Source organism: Mobula birostris, chromosome 30 (genome assembly GCF_030028105.1).
Source record: "Mobula birostris isolate sMobBir1 chromosome 30, sMobBir1.hap1, whole genome shotgun sequence".
Classification (NCBI taxonomy): Eukaryota; Metazoa; Chordata; class Chondrichthyes; order Myliobatiformes; family Myliobatidae; genus Mobula; species Mobula birostris.
In genome coordinates this window covers 33524113-33549957 of record NC_092399.1, presented here as the reverse complement: position 1 = coordinate 33549957, position 25845 = coordinate 33524113, and the positions used below count along the sequence as shown (strand labels likewise).

Sequence of the window (25845 nt, the reverse complement as noted above, 5' to 3'; positions counted from 1 at the left end):
ACTCTGATTCTGTTCCGTATTATTTTCTAACAAGTTCATTACAGACCAGTGGATACTAATATTTATCTGAACTATTGGATCCCTTCTCCAAACTTCCTTAGCCCATTTCTCCTCATGTATGATTGAGATAAGTGTGATTGACAATATAAGGTTGATCCGAGAAGAAAATTCAACATGATCACTTTCCACCTTCACAGGTTACACTAACGACAATTGGTTATGGTGACAAGACTCCGCAGACGTGGCTAGGCCGCATGCTGGCAGCAGGATTTGCACTGTTAGGAGTCTCGTTCTTTGCACTCCCAGCTGTAAGTATTTACAACCACTGTAGAAAGCTTCCACCAAGTGGAAGGCTATTAGTTAAAATAAATTGGATATTATCTTTCTGCTGTTAAATGGTTTTGCTTTCTTAGTTTCATGAGTTTTGTTGAGTTTGAACTTTTCACTACAGAGTTATCTCAAACCTCCCAAATCCCATGTAGGACCTGCGATCTCAGAAAGTTAGGTTTTTCTTGATGATATTGGGAATTTGATAAGCGAGGGGAGTGACAATCATTCCACAGAAAGTGACCACTTGGCCTGATTTCGCTCGACCAAACCAAGAAGTGTCCCTCCTCTGCCCCTACTCTGCGGACCAGTACATACAAATTTCCCTTCAGAAAGTTACTAGTGAGTCTGCCTTCACTCCGCCCTTGGTGGACGGGGCTGCACGTCTTTGTTCAGCACCCGTAGGAATCCCGCTAGAGAGGGGACGCAGCCAAATGGAAGTGAGCTTGAGGGGTCAGATTTACCCCACTAGAGCCACTGCAACCCCAGCCCTGCTCTGCCTGACCTCGTAGTTCAAAGGTCCATTGGCTGACAGCCTCGTGTTCATTCCTAATCCCAGACCCAAGGGTACAGCTTGTAAAAAACATAACTTGAGACTCGGGCTCTTTTTTCATTCCTTCCAAGTAGTTGTACTTGGGATTCTAATGTAGTGCGGTGCCATGTTGGTGATCCAGATCTCAGGTGAGGTAGAGGAGGCACACCTACAGTTGGTATGGGTACTATTAGCCATGGAGATGAAGATCAATCAGTGGGAGTTGATAACTGCTCAGATGTCAGCTGAGGACAGGGTCCGTTTCCTTTACCTGCAAGGCCCATGATTAATTACACCACCATCACTTTCAGTGTAAACTCACACATGATGTTTGAGTTGGAACAGGTTAAAAGGTGGATGCTACAGTATCTGTGGTGAAGCTATTTCCATGAGAGGCTAGTGACCTCAAATAAGCAATCAAGGTCGGATGGACAGAGCATCATTCAAAGTGTTTGGCAGCAGCCTTTTCCCACTGCATCATTGACAATACTGACACTGTTCAACGTGGGCCATGGCTGGGTCTCTGATTTGTGATTTACTGAGATTTTTCTGCCCGTAGGGAATTCTGGGTTCGGGGTTCGCCCTGAAAGTTCAAGAGCAACATCGACAAAAGCACTTTGAGAAAAGGAGAACTCCTGCCGCCAACCTCATTCAGGTGAGTGTAGAGCTGGGCATTTGCTTGGCAACGCCTGGTGCCGTGTCACAGTCATAACAGGCCAGTGAAATGCTCAAACAGTGGCTTCAGGATGTGAAACCAGGCTCAGAGCTAGGAAGTGGGTAGGAGTGGTCACTTCAGGACGGGTTTCTACTGCAGTGGAGAGGCTACAAGGAGAGATTATTGCAGGATTATAGGAAGAGTTTCAGCCCCAGCCAAATGCTTGGACAAGTCAAAAAGGAGATGGGAGGATCGTAGTGGGAGTCATCCGTACTGAGTGTGGAATCAGCAGAAGACCCTAGTTGTAGCAGAATACCAGAAAATATAGCAAGCTCTCCTTTCTGGATATAAATATAGCTGATGACTTTGTCTCTTGAAGGTTCTTATCAAAGGTCCACTTCAAAAGAATAGCTTGAATATGTTAATCACAGATTATTGTAGAACAGCAAGGAAAAAGAGTTTTGGCAGGGTTGTTGCTGAACTTCTCCCACTGCTGAATAAGTTCTGGCTGGCCTCATGGCTAGCAGCACACGTCCAAGCTGTCTGAGATCAGGAGTGAGATCTTGGGCAGTGTCCACTGTACCATATCCGATTGATCAGCCACGTGCTCCTTCACCACATTCAGTGAAACGGCACCTTTCCAGACAAACTCAGGATGACTTGACGATGAAATCAAACCATTCCTTTTCCATTACCGGCTTGCCCCAGACAAACTTACAAGTACATCACCCACCAAATTAATTCTTAAGCGCACCTTAAGCACAAGATTAGATCTTCTACATCTGCCCGTCCAGGAGCAAGTCTGTGGCAAGCAAGAGGCCACGAAACAAAAATGCAAGTGCGAACGTACGGTGCCAGGGACAAAGTCTACACGTGGATCTCACTGGAAGGAAACTGGCTACAGGCTATCACCTCGCATTGTTACAGTCAGGTAGCAGAACTTGAGCTGAAGATGAATGAGTTGTTAGACGACATCTGGATCACATACTTTTTATTTGGAGATGCAATGTGGAACAGACCCTCCTCACCCTGCAAACCTCCTATTTCACCCTAGCCTAATCACAGGACAGTTTACAGTGGCCAATTCACCCACCCGCTGGTTCGTCTTCAGTCTGTGGGAGAAAACCCACGCGGTCACGGGGAGGAACCTACTCAGTGAGAGAGTCGGAATCGAACTCCAGACTCTGACGTCCCGAACTGTAATAGTGTCGCACTAGCCGCTACGCCGCCAGAATCGGAATCACAACCAGGCTTACTATCACCGGCATGCATCATGAAATCTGTTAACTTAGCAGCAGCAGTTCAATGCAATACATGATAAATATAGAAAAAAAATCAATTACAGTAAGTATGCACAGCATATTAAATGGTTAAATTAAATACAGGGCAAAAACAGAAATAATAAACTATGGCGCCCAGCAAAAATAAATCAACTCCAACTTGTACAGACCCTGGGAGTGGGGGAGGGGGGTCAGAAATGTTGAGGCCCCAGTGAGATTCAAACTCACATCCTCGGGTTTATAAGACTAATCTTCTAACCACTGATCTATGGAGCCTCCTTAAAATAGTAGGCAACATGCTAAACGAAGGGCTGGACTGGGATTTGAACCTGGGCATTTTATCCCCAAAGTGACCAACATAGACCAACAAGCCCCAAGGCCAGCGACTGGTGGAGGAGCCAAGGGAGCTACAGAAGTACCCTCAGCTGTGAAGCCAACGTCCCAGCAGATGAACCACGGATGCTTCATCAGGAGACGAAAAGATTTTAAATCCACTGCCCTCAACATCAGTTAACCAGGAAGACGCAGTGAGAGAAGCTGCCACCGTGCGGTGGTTCACAAAGTCCATCAGCCAGGTGACCAGTACAAAGCGGGATAGGTGTTTCCTCGTTTTTCTCATTGACCTCACTTCTTCCTTCACTCTGCAGTTCCTCTGTAGTCAGGATGCACAACTGTACCTCCCTCCCTATCATCTTCAACTCGGATAACCCCAGGTGACCTCTGCTCACTACAAATGCATGGCAAAACACCGAGTAATCACATTGTCAAGTCCACCACTGACATGACATTGGTGGATCTCATCACCAATAACAATGAGATGGGCTACAGAGAGGAGGCAGAGGAGCCTGAGGTCCGATGCCAGGCAAATAACCTCTTTCTCCATCAGCAAGGCAAAGGAGATGATGACTAGCTTCAGGAGAACTCACATAACTCGCCCTCCTCTTTACAATGGCAGCACAGCAGCGGTAGCAGCAAGCAAGCCCAGATCTCGCACAACCTTTCATGGCATCTACTTTCTGCGGAGGCTGAGGACAGCTGGACTACACGCAACAATACTCACATCCTTCTACACATGCGCAGTGGAGAGCACCCTAACGGAAACTGAACTGCAGCAGACAGTAAGGCTCTGCAACAAGTGGTCAAAACTGCACCAGCCGACCTGCCATCAAGGGCATGTAGAGAGGTGCCAGAAGAGGGCTGGTTACGTCATGAGGCATCTCACCCACCCTGCTCAAGGACTTCTTATCCCTCTCCCATCAGGGAAGCACCACCAGACTCAAACACAGTCACTCTCCCCAAGCAGTAAGTCTGATCAACACCACCACCCACTAACCCACCCCTCCACAACCCCCACCACCACTACTTTATCATTTCCTGACTGAGTCACCTCTTGTACAGACACTCCTGTGCCTCCCAAAACTTTATGGATTTGCAGTACAATCAATCTACGTATATAAACTATCTTATGTACTTTTTTTTTAGATTATGAGAACACTCAGTCCTCGTTTATTGTCATTTAGAAATGCATGCATGCATTAAGAAATGATACAATGTTCCTCCAGAGTGATATCACAGAAAAACAGGACAAACCAAAGACTAACACTGACAGAACCACTTAATTATAACATATAGTTACAGCAGTGCAAAACAATACCATAATTTGATGAAGAACAGACCATGAGCATGGTAAAAAAAAGTCTCAAAGTCCCGAGCTAATCGACTCCCGAGTTCCCGATAGCAGGCGGCAAAGGGAGAAACTCCCTGCCATAAACCTCCAGGTACCGACAACTGCCGATACATTGGAAGCACCCGACCACAGGCGACACTGAGTCCGTCCATCCGAAAACTTCGAGCCTCCGACCAGCCCCTCCGTTACAGCCTCCCGAGCGCCATCCTCTGCTGAGTGCCTTTGACCTCGCCCAGCCGCTGAAACAAGCAAAGCCGAGGATTCGGGGCCTTCTCCTCCGGAGATTCCGGACCACATAGTCACAGCGGCAGCGAAGCGAGCATTTCAGAAGTTTCTCCAGATGTTTCTCTGCACTCTCACGTCTGTCTCCATCAAATCAGAGTTGTGCATGGTCCCCTACTTGACAAATAACAGACATCACCACCGAAGTGGCCGCGGGCGCTGTGTCACGCCGCCATCTTCTCCTCCCTCCCTTATTTATTGTGTTCTTTATCTTATTGTATTGTTTTGTGCTCCTTTGGATTTGGAGTAACAATTATTCCATTTTCCTTTACACTTCCGTACTGGAATCTTGAACAACCTACAGCAGGAGGGTGAACCGTACTGAGCGGTGAATCAATTGGGCCTCCTGTGCACGGGGGGTGGGGGGGGCTCTTTCGTTTTGCGTGGGCTTTCAAGTGCGCACGTGCTCTTGTCCCGGTGGGCCCGGTCTGTCGGGTCTCGACTGGTCTGCAGTCACACGTAGGAGAGTCCAGGTACTGGTGGCTGTGTGAACCAAGTAGGGTCCTTCTGAAATCTGGTAGTATCCAGGATACTGAAACGTGAATTGTATTTTATTTTAAATTCCAGATTTATTTAATTACTTACTTAAGCCCATCAACTCGACCATCCTGGGCCAGTCTCCCAAGTTTTCCCAGGTGTAGCGCATCTACTTGGTGTATCCTTCCTCTCCCAGGGATGAGATCTTTGGAGCTTCTGTTGGCGTTTCTGTAGCTCTGTGTTTTTAAGGGATGGGGTTACTCGCCCCATGCCCAACCTCCTCCTGTCCAGGTTTGGGACCGTCCATGGAAGAGTTAGGTATATTTAATCACACGAATTTAAACTTCCCAGATGCCGTAGTGGGATTTGAACTCACTTCTCCATTTCAGCAGCCCAGAACTCTGGCTGCTGGGCCCTGACCATTAGGCCATTTGTGCTTTCACGTTAAAGTTTCTAAATAAATCTAAGCTTCTGTGCTCAGATTACAGCAAGTACAAAGATATAGCACTGCAGGGAATGCCGCATACCGGAAATGGCACAAAATAGAGCATTTAAAAGACTGTAGAACTGGACCATGCCTGCCCAGGGATCGGGGATTGGCCACAGGACAAAGCTGAGGAGGAATTTCTTCCCTGAGGTGTAGAGAATCTTTGCTCTTCTCTAACAAGAGAGCAGGGCGGGTTGAAAGCTGAAGACAGACATTGAATATGGGAAGGTCCAGAGGCCCGGGAATCAGGCAGGGGGGTAGAAGGTCAAAGGTCCTATAAGTATTTCACTGAATGGTGGGATATTCCTGTTCCTATTTCTTAAGCTCTTAGAACACAGAAAAATTACGGAGGAGATGGAGAAAATACATGAACAGAATCAGCAGCTCTTTGAATCTCCTCCATTATTTGATTGGCATTTCAGCAGCTCAACCCCATTAAACTTTGCTCCGCTCCTCACAAAACAATATTCATACTTGTCTTAAATATTGTACTTGCTCCAGAATCCGCCAGCACTTCGGAGTGAGCAGCAGACTTCTGCCTCTCCATGCCTAGGGCTTATGAAGTACAAAGCCCCATTTCATTTACAGCTGGTTGCCTGATTCGGTTGTAACCAGATATAATGTCCTGCTTCAAATCCTTGTCCCAACACCACATAAGCCCAATCTTTCATTCATCATAGTTTTGTTGGTAGGCTTGGAATCTACACTCCAGTCTTGGTGTTTGGCATGTGATTAGAGAGGAAAACTGCCACACTGGGAGGGTCTTAACCTCAGCCAGGAAAGCAGCTGGAATGGACCGTCTCTAGTTCATTCCAGTCGGAATTGTCTAATTGTCCGATTGTCCAGTCTGTGACTCATGCAGCACACATATCACACAGTGAAGTTCACCTCCATCCAACTTTGTGTCTCGTCATGTCATGCCAGAGGTTTGGGCATTGACTGAGAGTCAGGGGTTCGAATCCCACTACAGCAGCTTGTGCATTTAATTTCATGTCATAAAATCAATGTGGAATTCAAAACGAAAATCTGCTCTCGGTTAACTAGCAGATTAACCACCTGGTTGAGTGTTGCCCTCCAGCGAAGCTATCCTAACCCACCTGTACATGTCACTCCGGAGCCAGCAACCTGGTGAGCCGCCTTCTCCCTCCACGTTCAGTTTACCTGACTGATGTCAATGTGCACAGTGAATGACACCACATCCTGGGAATTGTTGTCATTGCTTTCCGCACCTTGTGGCAAGTCAGGTGGAAACCTTGCAGTTTCTTTTGCATTTTTTGTCTGTTTTTTTATGAGGCCGTGTTGCTAGCTCAATGCTCAACCCAGCACGGGTGGAAAGTGTGCTAGGAGCCGGCTGGATTCGAACCCGGGACCACTCGCCCCGAAGTCCGGTGTGGATGCCACTAACCACCGGCTGACACATCCTGGGAATAAGTAAAGCAAAAAATAATAGAGTACCTGGCGAGACTGTCCCACTGGAACCGTGTCCCCTCACCACTTTCACGAAATGCAAGACCTAAAGCAGTCTACAGTGCTTAAACCGAGTCCTAATTTAGGCTGTTATTTTTTAAATGTACTCTGACATCATTGGTTGGATGATAATGAAGGGAAAAGCAATGAGGATCTACATTGATAATAGATGTGTTATGGGATATTCAGCCAGGGCATTCCAACATGCAGCACGTAAGGGAAGAGTTAGTTGATTCATTTCTCGTAGCTGCTAAAATGTGTAACATAAAACGGAAGTTTGTAAGACAAAATGGTATTAGTCTGGTAATCTATTAGTATTATTTTGTCTCTTTTACTGCTTTATTAATTATTTTTTCTTCCTTTCTATATTTTATTATTTATATAACTCCAGTGGAATGTTTTCATTTCACAACACCAGCTACGGCACAGTTTAGGCATTGTGGACCATTCTGAGCTTCATATTGTAAGAAAGAGGAGATTTATGGGGACGCTGCAAGAACAGGGAACTGTAGCTGTGGAAGACTGGGCACTCTGTGTTTATTTTCTTTCTGGAACAGAGGAAGCTGAGATGTGCAATTGAAGAGCATAAATAATGAGGGCCTGAGGCGGGATAAATTGGAAGAAACTACTTTCATTAGCAGAGACCCTAAAAACACAGGAGGGAGGTTCAAAATAATGGTCGGTGGGCTGGAGAGGTTGTCTATTTCCCAGCTGCAGGCGGTGGACCTGGAAAAGTTTGTCAGCCAAAAACTTCCACCACTTTGATAAAGGGCCAGGCTCTGCACCTGAAGATCAGTGACCTACAGGGCTACAGATTAGGCAATGGGTTTATGGCTTCTTCTTGACCAGCATTGGTAGATGGGCTGAGTGGCCTGCTGCATTATCAACATTCTCTGATCGGAAATGCAACAGTGGTGATGGCTGAAGGAAGGTGGTAAAAGTCTGTCTGGGTAACTGAGGGAGAGGAATTAACGCTGAAAGCATTAGGTTAGGAGAGGAATAAACTAAGTCAAGAAATATAAGAACTGGGTGTTGTACAATCATCGGCAACTATTTCTGTTTCTGATGAAAGGGCGTTAATGAAGAAATGCACAGTTTGATTGTTAGCCCATGTACCCAGGCTGTATCCTGGGTTAAGGAGAGTCTATCAAAGGGAGGCTGAGACTACATAGCAGACAGGCAGCCGAGATGTCTATGGAGCAGTGAGGATGGGTTCCCAGGTGCTGTGGGCAGTCCAAAGCCCATCTCCTGCTAGGGCAGTAATTGGTTAATGGATGGGCAGTACTGTGCGCCTCTCCTAATGCTGTGTTGTCATTGGTTCCTTGAGCAGGTGCCCTTAGAGGTGAAGTGAAAGTCTCAGGCAGGGAGTTGCAGAAGGTTCAGGCTGTACAGAAAGCTGAAAGGGGAGGGGTGCTGGGTTTGGTGATGGATATCCTGTTTGAGTACTGTTGGGGGGGATGGCTTACCCGGGTGGAGCGACAGTGGCCGTGCCTCCGGCACAGAGTCCGGCCCTGTAGCTCAGAAGGGTAGGGCAAGGAAGAGGAGGGCAGTTGTGATAGGGGACTCGATAGTAAGGGGGTCAGATAGGCGATTCTGTGGATGCAGTCCAGAGACCCGGATGGTAGTTTGCCTCCCTGGTGCCAGGGTCCGGGATATTTCTGATCGTGTCCAAGATATCCTGAAGTGGGAGGGTGAGGAGCCAGAGGTCGTGGTACATATAGGTACCAATGACATAGGTAGGAAAAGGGATGAGGTCCTGAAAGGAGAATATAGGGAGCTAGGAAGGGAGTTGAGAAAAAGGACCGCAAAGGTAGTAATCTCGGGATTACTGCCTGTGCCATGCGACAGTGAGAGTAGGAATGCGATGAGGTGGAGGATAAATGCGTGGCTGAGGGATTGGAGCAGGGGGCAGAGATTCAAGTTTTTGGATCATTGGGACCTCTTTTGGCGCAGGCGTGACCTGTACAAAAAGGACGGGTTGCACTTGAATCCTAGGGGAACCAATATCCTGGCAGGGAGATTAGCTGGGGCTACTGAGGTGACTTTAAACTAGAATGGTTGGGGGGGTGGGAATCAAATTAAAGAGGCTAGGCGTGAGGAGGTTAGTTCACAACAGGGGGATGGGAACCAGTGCAGAGAGACAGAGGGGTGTAAAGTGAGGGTAGAAACAATAAGTACTATGGAGAAAAGTAAAAGTGGCAGGCCGACAAATCCAGGGCAAGCATTAAAAAGGGCCACTTTTCAGCATAATTGTATAAGGGCTAAGAGAGTTGTAAAAGAGCGCCTGAAGGCTTTGTGTGTCAATGCAAGGAGCATTCGTAATAAGGTGGATGAATTGAAAGTGCAGATTGTTATTAATGATTATGATATAGTTGGGATCACAGACACATGGCTCCAGGGTGACCAGGGATGGGAGCTCAATGTTCAGGGATATTCAATATTCAGGAGGGATAGACATGAAGGAAGGGGAGGTGGGGTGGCGTTGCTGGTTAAAGAAGAGATTAACGCAATAGAAAGGAAGGACGTAAGCCGGGAAGATGTGGAATCGATATGGGTAGAGCTGCGTAACACTAAGGGGCAGAAGACGCTGGTGGGAGTTGTGTACAGGCCACCTAACAGTAGTAGTGAGGTCGGAGATGGTATTAAACAGGAAATTAGAAATGTGTGCAATAAAGGAACAGCAGTTATAATGGGTGACTTCAATCTACATGTAGATTGGGTGAACCAAGTTGGTAAAGGTGCTGAGGAAGAGGATTTCTTGGAATGTATGCGGGATGGTTTTTTGAACCAACATGTCGAGGAACCGACTAGAGAGCAGGCTATTCTGGACTGGGTTTTGAGCAATGAGGAAGGGTTAATTAGCAATCTTGTCGTGAGAGGCCCCTTGGGTAACAGTGACCATAATATGGTGGAATTCTTCATTAAGATGGAGAGTGACAGAGTTAATTCAGAAACAAAGGTTCTGAACTTAAAGAGGGGTAACTTTGAGGGTATGAGACGTGAATTAGCTAAGGTAGACTGGCAAATGACACTTAAAGGATTGACGGTGGATATGCAATGGCAAGCATTTAAAGATTGCATGGATGAACTACAACAATTGTTCATCCCAGTTGGGCAAAAGAATAAATCAAGGAAGGTAGTGCACCCGTGGCTGACAAGAGAAATTAGGGATAGTATCAATTCCAAAGAAGAAGCATACAAATTAGCCAGAGAAAGTGGCTCAGCAGAGGAGGACAAAGGGCTTAATTAGGAAGGAGGCTTGCAGAATCTCGTGTGTCCATGCTGCCTTTCCTTCACTCATCCAGACGTCCAGTGACTGTGGGTTTTGTCCCAGATTACTGTTCCCATCAGTTTCTGCACAACTGAGGCTGGCCAGCCCACACTGTATTCATTCACTTGGTCCTGTATTAGTGTCAGTTCTACTCACCTCTACTTCATCAACAACTATGGTCGGGAAATAGCCTTGCTGATGGGTAGAGGCAGATGTGTGTTTTTCAGACTGGAACTCTGTAACAAGTGGAAATATCGTATGGATCAGGGCTGGGCCGTTTGTTGTTTCTGATATGGTATATCTAAATGGCTTGAAGGTAGGACAACTGTTAGAGAAGTCAGCAGATGACACAAAAGTTGGTACAGTCATAGTGAGGGTGGTTGTCTACAGATACAGTGGGTCATGAATCAACTGGAAAATTGGGCAGAGACTAACAGAAGGAATTAATTCCAAGTAGCTGTGATGTAACACATTTTGGAAAGCGAAATTCTGGTAGGACATATAGTCTCATTGGCAAGGACCTCAAGTGTATTGATGTCCAGAGTGACCTTTAAAACAAGTCTACAGCTTGCAGAAGTTGGGAGCACAGGTGAATGGGATAATGAAGACACTGTTTGATGGTTTTTGTCTTCAAAAGCTGAGACATTGACTATAACCATTGGGACATCAGATCACAGCCGTTTAAGCATTATGTAGCCTTCAAGAACTTACTGGACATACCCAAACCAAGAGCCATGGATGAACCAGGATATTCCTAGTCTGCTGAGGGAAAAATCTGTGGCATTCAATATCATTGATACACAACTATACATGAAGTCCAGGTACGGCCTATGGAAGGCTATTTTAAAAGCATAAATACAATTGCAATTGAGGTTTGAGACAGTTTTGAGTGCACGACTGATCTGGCAAGGGTTCCTACAAAGAGAAACCTCACATCATAAATGGCTGTAATGCTTCACTCCCAAATGAGTTGAACACTTTTATGCATGCTTTGAAAAGAAGAATACAACTACACCTGTGCACATCCCTGCAGCATACGGTGACCCTGTGATCTCTTCCTCAGAGGCTGGCAACAGAACGTCTTTCAAGCAGTGAGCCCTCGCAAGGTATCAGGCCCTGTTGGTGTACCTGGTAGTGCTCTGAAAGCCTGTGCCAACCAGCTGGCAGAAATGCTCAAGGTTATCTTCAGCCTCTCATTGCTCCTGGCAGAGGTTTCCACTTGCTTCAAAAGAGCAAAAATCATACCTGTGCCCAGGAAGTGCAGGTTGAACTGCCTCACCTGTTGAACCAGTGGCCCCCACACCCCACATCTACTGTGATGAAGATCTTTAGTGCCTTGAGAGGTTGGTCATGCCTGGAATCAACTCCTGCCTGAGCATGGACCAGGACCTATAGCCTATCACCACAATACGTCTAGAGTGGAAACAACCTCACTGCTCTTCACAAGGCCTTGGATCACCTGGACGTCAGGCAGCTGTTTACTGATTACAGTGCAGCATTCAACGCAACCATACCATCAGTTCTAATCAAGAAGTTCCAATATAGGAGCCTCCGTACCTCCCTCTGCAACTGGATCCTTGACTTCCTCACTGCAGATCGGAAGTACATCTCCTGCTTGCTGGCGTTCAGCACCGGCACACCTCAGGGATGCTTGCTTAGCCCATTGCTCTACTCGCTCTACACCCATGACTGTGTGGCTGGGCCCAGCTCAAATCCCACCTATACATTTGCCGACAACACACTGTTGTTTACGGAATTTCAGGTGATGACGTTGAGGTGTGCTGGAGTGAGATAGGTCAACTGATCGAGTGGTGTCGCAACAACAACCTGGCACTCAACGTCAGTAAGACCAAGGAATTGAGTGTGGAGTTCAGGAAGGGGAAGTCGGGGGAAACCGCACTTGTCCTCATTGAGGGAACAGTCCCAGAAGGTGAACACTTTCAAGTTCCAGGGTGTCAATATCTCCAAAGATTATCCTGGGCCCAACATATTGATGTAATTGGAAAGAAGGCTTGACTGCAGCTACATTTCATTAGGAGTTTGAGGAGATGGTATGTCATAAAAGACACTCAAAAATTTCCACAGATCTACCGTGGAGAGCATTCTGATTTGTTTGGTAAGGAAGAGCCACTGCACAGGATTGGAGAAAGCTGCAGAAGTTTGTAAACACAACCAGCTCCATCACTGGCACTAGCCTCCCCAGCATCCAGGAAATCTTCAAGGAGTGATGCCTCAAAAGAGCTCAAAAGGAGGGGAGGAGAAGATGGCGGCGCGACGCAGTGCACGCAGCCGCTCTGAAATGATATCGTATTTGTAAGTAGGTACCGTGCACAATGCTAATTTGATGGAGACAGACGTGAGAAGCATGGAGGAACATCTGGAGAAACTTCTGAAATGCCCGCTTCGCTGCCGTTGCTACTGTGCGATCGAGAATCTCAGGAGGGGAAGGCCCCAAATCCTCAGCTTTGCCTATTGCCTGTTGCCGGGGCCGGGGTCAAAGCGCTCGGCGGAGATGGTGCTCGGTTCTCGGTGTGGGAGGACTGGTCGGCGGCTCAAAGTTTTCGGACGGACTCAAGAGTCGGCTGTGGTCGGGTGCTTCCAGGGTGCTGCATCAGCAAGTTTGTGACACTGGAAGCTCATGGCAGGGAGAGTTTTTTCTTCCTTCTACCATCTGCGTGAGATGATGGGACTTTCGAGAGACTTTGAGACTTTTTTACCATGCCCATGGTCTGTTCTTTATCAAATTACAGTATTGTTTTGCACTGTTGTAACTATATGTTATAATTACGTGGTTTTTGTCAGTTTTTCAGTCTTGGTTTGTCTTGTGTTTCTGTGATATCATTCTGGAGGAATATTGTATCATTTCTTAATGCATCCATTATTAAATGACAATAAAAGAGGATTGTGTGTCCTCATAATCTAATCTAATCTAATCTAATTTATCACTAAGAGCCACCATCACAAAGAACGTTCCTTTTTCTCATTGCTACTGAAGTCCCGGTTTCACTGGGCTCAGTGGACCTCCGCTTGCACCATCGAATCACAGTCCCCCACCGGGTCGAATCCTATGACCAGTTTCTCCAGCGTCTTCTCTCTTCATTTCCCGCCGAACCAAGCCCCTGCTTCACACCGGTGTCAGGCACACGAAAAAAACCCGCTCCCCTGATCAGACGGCTCACATTCCAAAGCACCCGTTATCACTAACCATAACCCAAACACTGCTTCTACAGAAAGACCATTACGTTCACAGTGAAACCTTTTCCAGGGTGTTACACTGCTATCAAAGGCAAGGTACAGGAGCCTGAAAACACACACTCAGTGACTCAATGTTTCAGGAACAGCTTCTTCCTCTCCACCATCAGGTTCCTGAATGGACAATGAAACCATGAACACTACCTCACAAATTTTCCTGTCTTTTTGCAACTAATTATTTAACTTAAATATATATCATTGCAATTTATATATTTATTATTATGTATTGCATTGTACTGCAGCTGCAAAACAACAAATTTCACGACATACACCAGTGATATTACACATGATTTGATTCTGAAATAGATAGTGCAAAAGAGTAATAGTTAGGTATTGTTCATGGCTTCATAGACTAATCAAAACTCTGCTGGTGGAGGGGAACAAGCTGTTCCTAAATCATTGATTGTAGGTCTTCAATCTCCTGTACCTTCTCCCTGATGGAAGTAACGAGGTAAGGGCATTCCCTGGATGGTGAGGGTCATTAATGGTAGGTGCCACCCTCTTGAGGATGTATTAGACAGTGGAGAAGTTTGTACCCGTGGTGGATCTGGCTGTTGCCTCTTTCAATCCTGTGCACTGGCATGGCTTTCACACCAGGCAGTGAAGCAACCAGTCAGAATGCTGTCCATCGTACATCTGTAAAAATTTGCTGGAGTCTTTGGTGACATATCAAGTCTCCTCAAATTTCTCATGAAGTATAACTACTGGTGTGCCTCCTTCGTGATTGCATCAATGTATTGGGCCTAGGAAAAACCCTCTGATATGTCGATTCCTAGGAACTTGTAGCTGCTCGCTCTTTCTACCACTGACCCTTCAATAGGAACTGGTATGTGTTCTCCCAACTTTCCCTTCCTGACATCCACAATCAACGTCTTGACATAGAGGGATATAGGCTTGATGAAAGCAAATGTGTAGATTGGCATCACAATTGGAATGGATGAAATGGGCCAAAAATGTGCTGTACAATTCTACGACTATGTCTCAGTGCCTGATACTGAGAAAGGCTTTTGCTACTTTAACTCTAAACCGAGCTCAGAATATTTTGCCCAAGTATGTATTTTTTATATTTCTCAAGAAAGAGGCCACTCTTACATTGTCAAGATGGTGCTGGTGACCAGTGGTGATGTTTTGCAGACAGCTCACAAAACTACTAGATCCTCTAGTGGATATACTTCCGATCACTGCAGTCTGCAGCCTATAATTTCCCTTTTACGGATGTACTTTTGAACCGACCAAATGGTCTGGCGTTTTTGCAATCTCCTGGGGGGGGGGGGGGTGTTCAGTGAACTGGACTCTCGAGAGGGTGCAGGTACAGCTGGGACAGTCAATGCTGCATTGAGGCCTGATAGCAGAAGACAAACCCAAGGTTATCTCCATTACTCTGTGGCGATTAAAGCTTTGAGGACGAGAGCGGAAAATGTGTGTGTGTTTTAGCGAATTCTACTGCGTTTGTTTTTTTTTTTAGTTAATGCCTGTAAGTAGGTTAATCTCTAGGTTGTATATGATATACATACTTCGATAATAAATTTGATCTTTGACCTTTGAACTCAGCCTCTGGCTTGCAGAACAATTCCATTTCCCATCCACACTAATTCACAGAATCAATTAACCTCCTAACATGCATATGTTTGAGATGTAAGAGGAAACAGGAGCACTCGCTGTAAGTCCATGGGGCTACAGGCAGAACATGCAAACTCCACACAGACAGTGCCTGAGATCAGGACTGAACGCAGGTTGCTGGAGCCATGAGGCAGCAGCTCTAGAAGTTGTGCCAGGTATGTTTGGTGTCTTTGAGTATGGTCTGACTACTTCTACAATGAAATGGATCGGTTTATTCAATCTCACTTTGAGCAATGGGCCAGACTTACTAAACCCACCCAGTACAGGACTTTTCTCATTGAAAGCGCAATGAGAGTGAGTTTGTTAGTAGGTTTGAGAGGGAAAAGAGTGAGTGATCATCCATTAGGGAAGGCTGGCTGCAGAGAGATGAGTTGGCCACAATTGACATCTTAGCCGAAGTGTTAATGATTAAAGCTGGGATGTATCTATTTCTGTCATGAAGCAACGTTGGCCAAGAGAAGTGAGCAGTGTAAAAACAACAGAGGTGCACTTGTAGGAAGTCTGCTGAGTGACTGACATTAACCAGGAAACAAGGAGAGCTTCTGCTCTCTTTCAGAACCGTGTGGTGGAATCTTGAACTTACTTGGCATCCAGATGAAGAAGTAAATCTGTGATAATGCAGTTCATTGTTGGCACTGCATCGTCCCAATGAGGGTCCATGCTGAAGTGTAGGAGACCAGGCCCTGGTCCATTGTTGGCACTGCATCGGCCAATGTGGGTCCATGCTGAAGCATGCGAGACCAGGCCCTGGTCCATTGTTGGCACTGCATCGTGCCAATGAGGATCCATGCTGAAGCGTGCGAGACCAGGCCCTGGTCCATTGTTGGCACTGCATCGGCCAATGAGATTCCATGCTGAAGTGTATGAGACCAGGCCCTGGTTCATTGTTGGCACTGCATCGGCCAATGAGGGTCCATGCTGAAGCCTGTGAGACCAGGCCCTGGTTCATTGGGATGAGGTGAGTATTTCCATTACTTGTGTTAATAAAGTGTCAACTGTCAGGGGTCCACTTCCCGTCACCCCCGGAAACCAACAGAGCCCAGGAGAAACTAGGACTGCATGCACTGTCTTCCTCTGTGAGATGTGAATGGGACACTGAATCAGATGCCCAGCTGGACTGGAAGGATGAATTAGAGCTTTCTGCTGGCCTGGTTGCTGGCGAGGACACCAGCTGGGCAAGAGAGTAACGCCCACAGGCAGTGCTCCCACACAAAGTGCAGCCGGTGACCACCACTGGAAGATCACTGGCAGCGTCACTGCCTCGACGAGTGAAGTAAGTTTTCAATGAGAAACCGTTTTAACTCAAAGGAACATAATGCCCTCGGACCACCTTCAGTGTGGCTGCGTCAACTTTGGTGCCGAGGTTTCCACAGGAGCTGCAGATTAACGAACGTTAGTGGGCAGCAGGCAGGGATGGTACTGGCTGGTCACTCCTCACATCCAAATCACTCATTTCAAACAGGTGGATTCCCCTGTACGCTGTCCTGCCTCTTGATTTGCTTTTCCCGGTCCTGTCCTGTTCTGTTCGATGGTCAGTGTGTGTCTTTCTGTTTTTATTTATCCAGGCTGCTTGGCGTCTCTACTCCACAGATGTGAGTCGGCCTTACCTGACTGCCACCTGGTATTACTATGACAGTATTCTACCTGCGTTCAGGCATGTACCCACACACCACTAAAGTAACAATTCTTTACTCTGACCTGCCTTTCAGTCCCCCTGTCGGCTGGTGTCGGCTCCCTCTCAGTCTAATTCGCACTGCTTACAATGAAGAGAAAGCACTGATTTAATTGGTCTGTCAGGCAGATCCCCACGGGGTGTACATCACGCTGTCATAGACTTCCTCCCTAATATTCACCCGGGGAGAAATTCCAGTAACTCAACTTGTGTGAGCTTTCAAGTCGAGCCTTAAAAAGACAGCTCGTGATTTTTGCCCTACGCTGGGAGAGGAAAGTGAGCCCCAGATTTCTACCCCTCCAGCCCGCAGTGCCTGCTGCTGGAGGGCATCACTGAGGCCAAAGGAGAATGGATCTGATTTGACTGTGCTACCTCCGGTGGTCGGAGAGTCTGCCAATGCTCAGTCCGCCTGGAGGGTAGAGGCAGATGGCTGTGAGCGGAAGCCGCTGGAGAGTGAAGAGCGTAGGGAAGTGGGGGAAGGATGCTCACACTCACTGTTCCCCCTTTCACCATTCCTCTTACCTCGTTGCTCACTGGTTCATTGCTGACGTGACACACGGTGTCAGTCGCAACTCAATCCTGTGCCCAAGTGACCAGCAATCTACCCGCCTTTTCGATCCTGGGTGACAGCACAGCTTGCAAACTTTTAAAGCAGAATAAACAAACTTCACCGAGGTTGGAAGTTTCCCCTGATGGCAGACCAATAATACGGTTTCCTTTCTCTTTGTTGTGCATTTTGCCGCTGCGTTTCTGCCATACTCACCGGTAATTGAAGGCTATGTGTACTCCTTGCCTGTGATTACACTAGAGGTAGCGGTAGCTTACGCCACAGCGTCAGACACCTTACCCTGCGCTGCTCCGTGTGGAACCAATTTTCCGTCTGTAGATTTTCCATGAAGCACCCATGACTACTCAGGCATGATGGACTTGTAACATTTTAAATAAGGCCACACAGGCTGACAGTAAAATATCAAATTGTTTTGATTCAGTGTGATTTCCATCTGCACCCAAAGGTCACCCGCGTCTGGTCCGTTCTCTACACTAGGTAAAGTTGTTCAAGTCTTCCACCGCGATTAAGCACAGAGTGACGCTCAAAACACATTAGTGCAAAGTGTTCTCCTCTGGGCCGCAAAGGTGAAGAACCACCCGAAAGCCATCTTTCCCATGTGAGATACTTTACCTGTGTCAGCGTGTGTTCCTGGTGGAAGAAAATAATTCAACAGTAACTCATTTTCCCAAGCCACCTGTTTTGTGAAAAATTAATCAAAGCCTTGCTCTCCTGCATTTTTTTCCCTGACCAGAGAAGACACTTACAACGGTATCTTAAACCCCACTAAAGGTACCACCACATCTCAAAACACAGATGAGTCCAGAAACCTACCAAATCTTAATTTGCTTTAATTATGCTACTGGTGATGATAAATTTTCATGAAATTAAAAGCAAGCTTCAGCCAACTTTGATCAAGACAGATTTCATTTTGATCTCATCAGCTAATAAAACTTGCAATTTTCTTTTAATAATATTCCCAAGATAAAGCAGGTGGGACGTTAATTAATTAACATGATAATTAATTTTATAGTTCAGGAGCAGGAAATTATCCAGGACCCTAACAATAACTCGACATGTTCAAACTATTAGTTTCAAAGTGTGTTTTTGCAGTTGCTGACATCGAACAAATTAATCACTTTCCATAACAATCTAATCACCTTCCAATCGTTTTAAGAGCCTAAGCTTACGTAAATGCAGCAAGTCAGTTCTATGTTTCGAATATTCCCATTGATGAATTCTGCCCTATACAGAAACCCTGGAAGCTTCTCTAGAAATATCCACGTGCAAAGTTCCTTGTCCTTTTGTCAATTTGTTGAACTTAAATTGATTATTCAACATGACTCTGAACAACTTTATTGTTGAATAATATAACCTCAACTGTAACTAACTGCCAATCCCCGCTCCACACTGCCTGACCAAAGAACATCCTAAAATTTAACTGCTAGTTTTCCATAAAGAATGGCCATTTCTGTGCCATCTGTGCCATACTGTGCCATCTCTGCAAGGGTAAGGAGGAGATACCATGACCCAACCAAGTCAACATCTCTGTGCCCATTCCAAGCTGGGACTTCCTGGGCAATGCCAACAGGAGCAACCCCATCAAACTGATGCCCATCAGTAGAGTTAAACAGGAATGCAGTCCCACAACCAAGTCGAGAACATCAAGCCCACAAAAGAGTGCCTATGGAACATGCCCCAAACTTTATTAACAGGCGGTGAGATCCATCACCTGATTACCTGGCCCTTTTGCACCAAGATAAATTATTTGAAGTAAAAACTGTGCCTCCAGCAGAGCCACACTTCCACTGGAGATGCACAGTTAATCCTGTCGACACACCCGGAACCAATTACCTCATTGAAACCAGTGCCTGCCCTCACCTCCTCGCTGGGTAGCAGGAGGCGTCAGTGGCATTCCAGACCCATCCATTCCTCAAGGAAGGGAGGACACCCCTCCGGGTTGTCAAATGCTTTTATCAGGCAGCTGCTTATGGAGCAGTTGGGGGGGGGGCTGATATCTCGGTGGAGATGGAGTGCAGAGACTCCCCCCGTGACTGTGAGGGGCATTCGAGCATCCCTTCTTCCCGGCTTATGGTGGGCATTGAACCCTGTCACCTAGGCTAGCTGTGTGACATGGACACACTTACGGGCAGGCAGGAGCTGTGGATGGCCAGACAGAAGGTGAAGCTTCCTGCCCCAACTCTCATCCTTTCCCCAAGCTTCCCAAAGTATGCTGCAACAGGGGCGGCTATTTGAAGCCATTTCTTAATGCTTACAGCAAAGATTAGTTCAGAATTCTGCTAGCAGAGAGTGACAGATACAGGCCCTTCTGCCAAACCAGTCCATGCTGAGCTCTGCCTACTCTGCTGGGCTGCATGTGACCCATATCCCTCCAAGACCCACCCACCTCTCCATATACCTATCCACATGCTTCAGAAAAGACACAGTTGTATCTGCTTCGATCACTTCCTCTGGAAGCTCACTGTATACACCCACCACCCTGTGCATGAAAAGAATTGCCCTCGGGTTCATTCTCAATCTCGCCCCCGTCACCCTAAGTCTCTGCTGTGTGATTTTAGACTCCTCTACCCCACGGAAAGGACTGTTAGCATGCCTCTCATCATTTTGAACATGGCTATAAAGTTGCCCCTCACTCTCCTGTTGGTGCTTGATGCCAGATCCTGTGACCCAATAGGGAGATGCTACAGGGATGATCCCAGCCTTCTGGGCTGGCCTGTCTGTCAAAAGAACGACGTTAAATATATCAGGTGTAATACCGATGCCTCTCATTCTCGGGTTATTGCTTGTCTTCCTGCACTTCTCAACCTCTGACCTCACAAACAAATACTACAATACGCCAGATCCTTTACGTAAGAACTGTTAATTCGGACTGCCCAGGAGGCTTTTTGCCTTCCGTCGATTTGATGTTACTTTTGACTTAGTTCTACGTCAAATTACCTACATAAATAGACTTCACAGTGCAGTTTCAAATTACCTACACAAACAGACTTTACCGTGCAGTTTCAAACTTCATTCACCAACAGGAGAAATACAATAAGTCTGTCTCCTTCTAAATTCAGGAGGCTCCTAAATATCCATATTTATGTCCCAATTCATAACACTTAAACCATAAGATATAGGGGCAGAATGAGGCCATTTGGCCCATCGAGTCTGCTCTGCCATTTCATCATGGCTCATCCATTTTCCCACTCAGCCCCAATGTCCTGCCTTCTCCCCGTATCTCTTCATGCTCCGACAAATCAAGAATCTATCAGTCTCTGCCTTAAATATACCCAATGACTTGGCCGCCACAGCCGCCTGTGGCAACATCTGTACCTGAGAAACATGCAAATCTGAGCTTCAGATTCCCCTGGTCTCAGATAACAGATGACAGAGCTGTATGAAGATCAGGGCCACAGGGGTTCTCCTGACCACATGCACCGAATGTGCTATAGATTGAAGCTGTGCACTGTGCTCCCCTTGTCAAGTTCAATTTCACTGAAATCAATGGAAGAAAATTTTAGGTACAGCGCATAGCTCTACAACCCACTTCCACGGTATGCTGCCACAGACCAGTTTCTGCCCCGTTCCTGACATCATTGAGCTAAGGATCTTTAACTTATTGAAGATGTAACCAGCAATTGCCCCGAACTAAGGACTTTATCCTGATGTTGCATTTTTCTTTATTGTTTGGAATAACTAGAAAGAAATTATTTTGAGTTGTCATGTGGTTTAAATGGAAAATGTTGTTCAAAGCTATATCAATGCAATGGAGCTGATTCTGCAATGCTGCTATAGAAACCCAGTAGAACGACACTGGAGGTTTGCTTCATTCGCGCTACCTGCCTTGCTCCCTCCCAGCAGTTACCTGCCATTACTGACTCCCCGTTATGCAGCTCTTTTATTTGCTCAGTCTGACTGAACAGTCCTCCCAGTCCCTGCCTTTGCTGCATGTGACGCTCTCTTCTTGAACAGAAAATCTGACTTTCCCTCTTCCAACCTATTCCGACTCTCATCCTGTTCCCCAGTCCCCTTCCCTTCCCGTTTGCTTTGCCTTCTCTCTAAGGGCCCTCTAGTGTTGTTTCAGAGCCCTGTTGATGATGTAGCTGGCTGTCACCTTTAGCCATCTGGACATTAATTTCAATTGCTGATGGCCACGGTCCCGTTCAGTGCCCTGATGTTAAACAGAGCCACCTACTTATCTCATAGAACTCCATTAGTTTGAGCTTGCATTGGCAGAAGGTTTGAGAAAAGGACAGTGTTTACAGTGGTGAGGTGGAGTGATGAGGGTGAATGTCTAAAATGCAAATAACTCCCTGTCAGGGATAACAGAAAGGATGCAATCTGCTTTAGAGCTTAGTTGCTGAGGGAGACTCGGTGTAAGTGTAATATGTCGAAGGACATTTCTACTCTTTCACTTTCTGGTATTATCTCTGTCAGCTGAAATGACTAATATCTCTCTCTCTCTTGCTGATGAAATATCTTGGCCCACAAAAGCCAGAGTACAAGTTTTACTGAAATAAAAAACAGGAAGTGCAAGAAAAACTCGACATATCAGGAAAGTTCTGAGGAGACAGAAACGGTCTGGGAGCAGCAAAGTTGGGGAGACTGATGAGTGGAGGGAAATTCTCAGACAGAGGGAATTCAAGAGTCAGTAAAGGAGGCATTAAGGTGGTGGCATGCGAGTGATTTACTAAGAAGGGTGTATTATATCACATCAGGAACCTTAACCAAGCCCAAGAATGTAGCAAAAGCTTCTGATTTACAAAGTTAAGGACCAAAGTAAATTCATGTTCACCTTAAGTCCAGTTGGCTCCAATTACTACGTTAGATGATACTTGGATTGTGTTGCCAGGATGGGTGTAATTAAAAATAATTCCACCAGAAGCTTAGCACTTACTTTGGCATCAATCATCGACTTCAGTGTCCCACTCTGTCTCCTACCGGCTTTCTCCCCATCCATCTCTCTTTTTCTCTCCATCCATCTCTCTTTCTCTCCATCTGCCTTTCTCATTCTCACCATCCAACCCACCTTGTCGCTGTGCTCATTTTACTGCATGTTTGGAAGTTAACTTATGGTTCATTGGCTTTTTCCCTTGTTTTTGAAGACAAAGCTCTCCTGGAAAAACGGGGAAGATACCACTAGTCAACTCAGATCACTTCACTGAGGTCAAATAGTATTTGTCCCTCACCTGTCACCTCTAATTCACCAAATGCTTTGCAAAGCAACAAACAGCCACTGCCCACTCTGAATGCTTATACAGATGTGCTTACACAAACCACAAGATTTGCAAAACTAACAATTCAGTTCTAATTGTTGTTTCTTATGAATGAATTAAAGTGACAGTATCTTCTTGCTGGTTTCTGCAAACCTTGGGTATGAGTTGCTTCAGAATTGGACCTGGAACTGCTGAATTCAACCGCTCCCATCCACAGTGTTGGGCTGTTATAAGGACTACCTAGCATTACAAGCATTTGCTGGTGGTTCAGATGCCAATGGATTACAGGGATGCTGTCTTCTACCTTTCCATTCCTTGGCCTGCCTCTTCATGGTCCCCTCTCCTCCTGAACCCCCAACTGGCTGCCACCTAACAAAGTGGAAAATTGGTCAAGTCCATGCCTGTAGGCCAAAAACTAGGTGGAATCCAAGAAGGATAACTACTGTTACATAGAAACATAGAAAATAGGTGCAGAAGTAGGCCATTCAGCCCTTCGAGCCTGCACCACCATTCAGTACAATCATGGCTGATCATCCAACTCAGAACCCTGTACCTGCCTCTCTCCATACCCCCTGATCCCTATAGCCACAAGGGCCATATCTAACTCCCTCTTAAATATAGCCAATGAACTGGCCTCAACTGATTCCTGTGGCAGAGAATTCCACAGATTCACCACTCTCTGTGTGAAGAAGTTTTTCCTAATCTCGGTTCTAAAAGGCTTCCCCTTTATCCTCAAACTGTGACCCCTCGTTCTGGACTTCCCCAACATTGGGAACAATCTTCCTGCATCTAGCTTGTCCAATCCCTTTAGGATTTTATACGTTTCAATCAGATCCCCCCTCAATCTTCTAAATTCCAGAGAGTATAAGCCTAGCCGATCCAGTCTTTCATCATATGAAAGTCCTGCCATCCCAGGAATCAATCTGGTGAACCTTCTTTGTACTCCCTCTATGGCAAGAATCCTGTTGAATCCTTTCACCACACAGTCCACAGCAAAGCGATGGAAGGAGCTTGTACTGATTTACTGATGCCCATTTTGGGCTTTGCTCCTGACCTCGTCACAGCCTTGTGTCAAATGAGCTGAATTCTAGAGGTGAGGTGAGAGTCACGGTGCTTGATCTCAAATCAAGGCAGCACTTGATTGAATGTGGTCATCACCTGACACAAGAGGTCAAAGGGCATCAAGGGAGAAGTACTCCAAGGCCCGGTGTCATAAGCAGTATAGCAGAATAAGGCTGTGGTAGTGGGAGAATAGTCATCCCATTTCTATTGCAGGGCCTCCTCAGGCACAGTCCCAGCCCCCACCACCTTTAACCTCCTCATTAGTGAGCTCCTTCCACCCTATGATGAGGTATTTGCTGATGATATTGCAAGAGTTAATTCCATTGGTAGTACCTCAGCAAATGAACCATCCAATCCGGCCTGTGTTGGGACCGAGGCAACACTAACATCATGTAATTCAGCAAGATTGTGAGCAATCACCTGTTCTTGCCATTCAATGGTTTGTGCTGTGTGACTACGACACCTGGCCCCACAGAACCACATATTTCCGTGCATGGAGGCAAAGTGGTTCTCTCTTTAAGTTTCCGTCATCTTCCACAGTTTTCTTATTTGCCCAAAGTCTGGAGACCCCACCACCCTTCGAGTTGCTCACCGTCCTGACTTGGAAACACGCCAGCAGTCCTCCATGGCCACTGGGTCTGGATCCCAGCAGCACCTTCACCAGAAAGATTGAAGTGACTCATAAAGATGGCGTACTCCCACCACCTCACGGGCCGTTAGGGATGCTCAATTAACGCTGGCCTTGTCTGCAGTACCCTCATCCCAAAAAAGAATGAAGGTCATCCCCATCCTTGTCTAGACAAGTCAGCCACCTCGTTCCAAGATCTGTTCCCTCTGTTGCTCTCAAAGTGGCTGCAGAAGATGGCCTAACCATCTGCGCGTCTTCTCATTGGCCAATTCTGCCAGGTCAGAGGGCAATGCTTGGAAGCTGCCACAAGAAATCCAGCTTGTCCAGAAGTTCCAGATCGGGATGGCACTAGACTGCGGGTGGACCATTTCCTTTAGGGGGAGGATATGGATACGCTGGGTTTGTTTTGGGGAGAGGCTGAGGGACATCTGACTGAAGTACATAGATTGAGTAGATGGTCGGAAACCTTTCCCCTTAGCAGTGGCATCTATAACCAAAGGGCACCGTTTTGCTGTCTCAGTGACTCAGGGTGGCCAGGCACCTTTCAGAAGGTCGAAGCTTTCACCTTGGGACATTAACAACAACGACACAGGGTGTGACAGCTGGCTAAAATGCTGCACTCGCAGCTGAGAGCTCTTCCTCCTCCCTGTTGTCAGTGACGTTCCCACGTTACTCAGCCCCGTGTGGTAATGCCAGCAGAGAAATTCCGCAAATAAACCCTGAGCAGTTTCTACCCAGACCCACAGATGCAAACCAAGCAAAGAAATGCATGATATTGTCCCTTTAAGTGAGTCAGAATGTTTGGCAGTAGAAAAAGAATGATCATTTTCATTTGTTGAAACCAAACTCTAGAGAACTGGCAGTTATGCTTGAGTCACTCAGCCGATGGCGCAATGGTGGACTTAAAAACTCAGACTGCAAAAAACTACAAGAAGAATCCCCACAGATACATGCATTTCATTCAAGTCAAAGATTAATTGTACCCCCCTGTAATTTGGGAGACAGGTAGGTGACAAATATATTTACCTCTAACTAAACCTGCGCCTATGTGCATGCGTATATTTCTCTCTGGGTTTGATAGTTTCCTTTACTCAGGTGTAACATAACTGGCAGCTCATGGGATGAGAGTCTGTGCTTCCCGCTCTAATTGGCCTGTAGTGAGTGGAATCCAAAGATCCGTGGTTTCTTGGTAATCTCAGTACACACTGAGCAACTTTTATCAGAACCCTGCTTTTTCAAGGGATAATGGCAAAGGTTTGATACTAGCCCTTACGTTGAGATCACGCTCACTTTGGTCAAAGGAGGTTTTCCTCACCAGCCAAAATTGGCGCCTCATGGCTGGCAGTTTTAGAAAGGGCTCTCTGACCGGAATTAAAGCCT

The 25845-nt window shown here is 46.4% G+C and overlaps 1 protein-coding gene across 1 annotated transcript in view; it reads left to right on the top strand.

Annotated features, from left to right (window-relative positions):
- The window catches only part of LOC140190472 (potassium voltage-gated channel subfamily KQT member 4-like), a 112572-nt gene that overhangs the window by 16836 nt on the left and 69891 nt on the right, over positions 1-25845 (top strand). Inside the window, exons 5-8 of the mRNA XM_072247086.1 lie at positions 198-308; positions 1419-1514; positions 16903-16991; positions 25318-25470. Coding sequence (XP_072103187.1) covers positions 198-308; positions 1419-1514; positions 16903-16991; positions 25318-25470 — 449 coding nt within the window. The remainder of the gene's footprint in view (positions 1-197; positions 309-1418; positions 1515-16902; positions 16992-25317; positions 25471-25845) is intronic.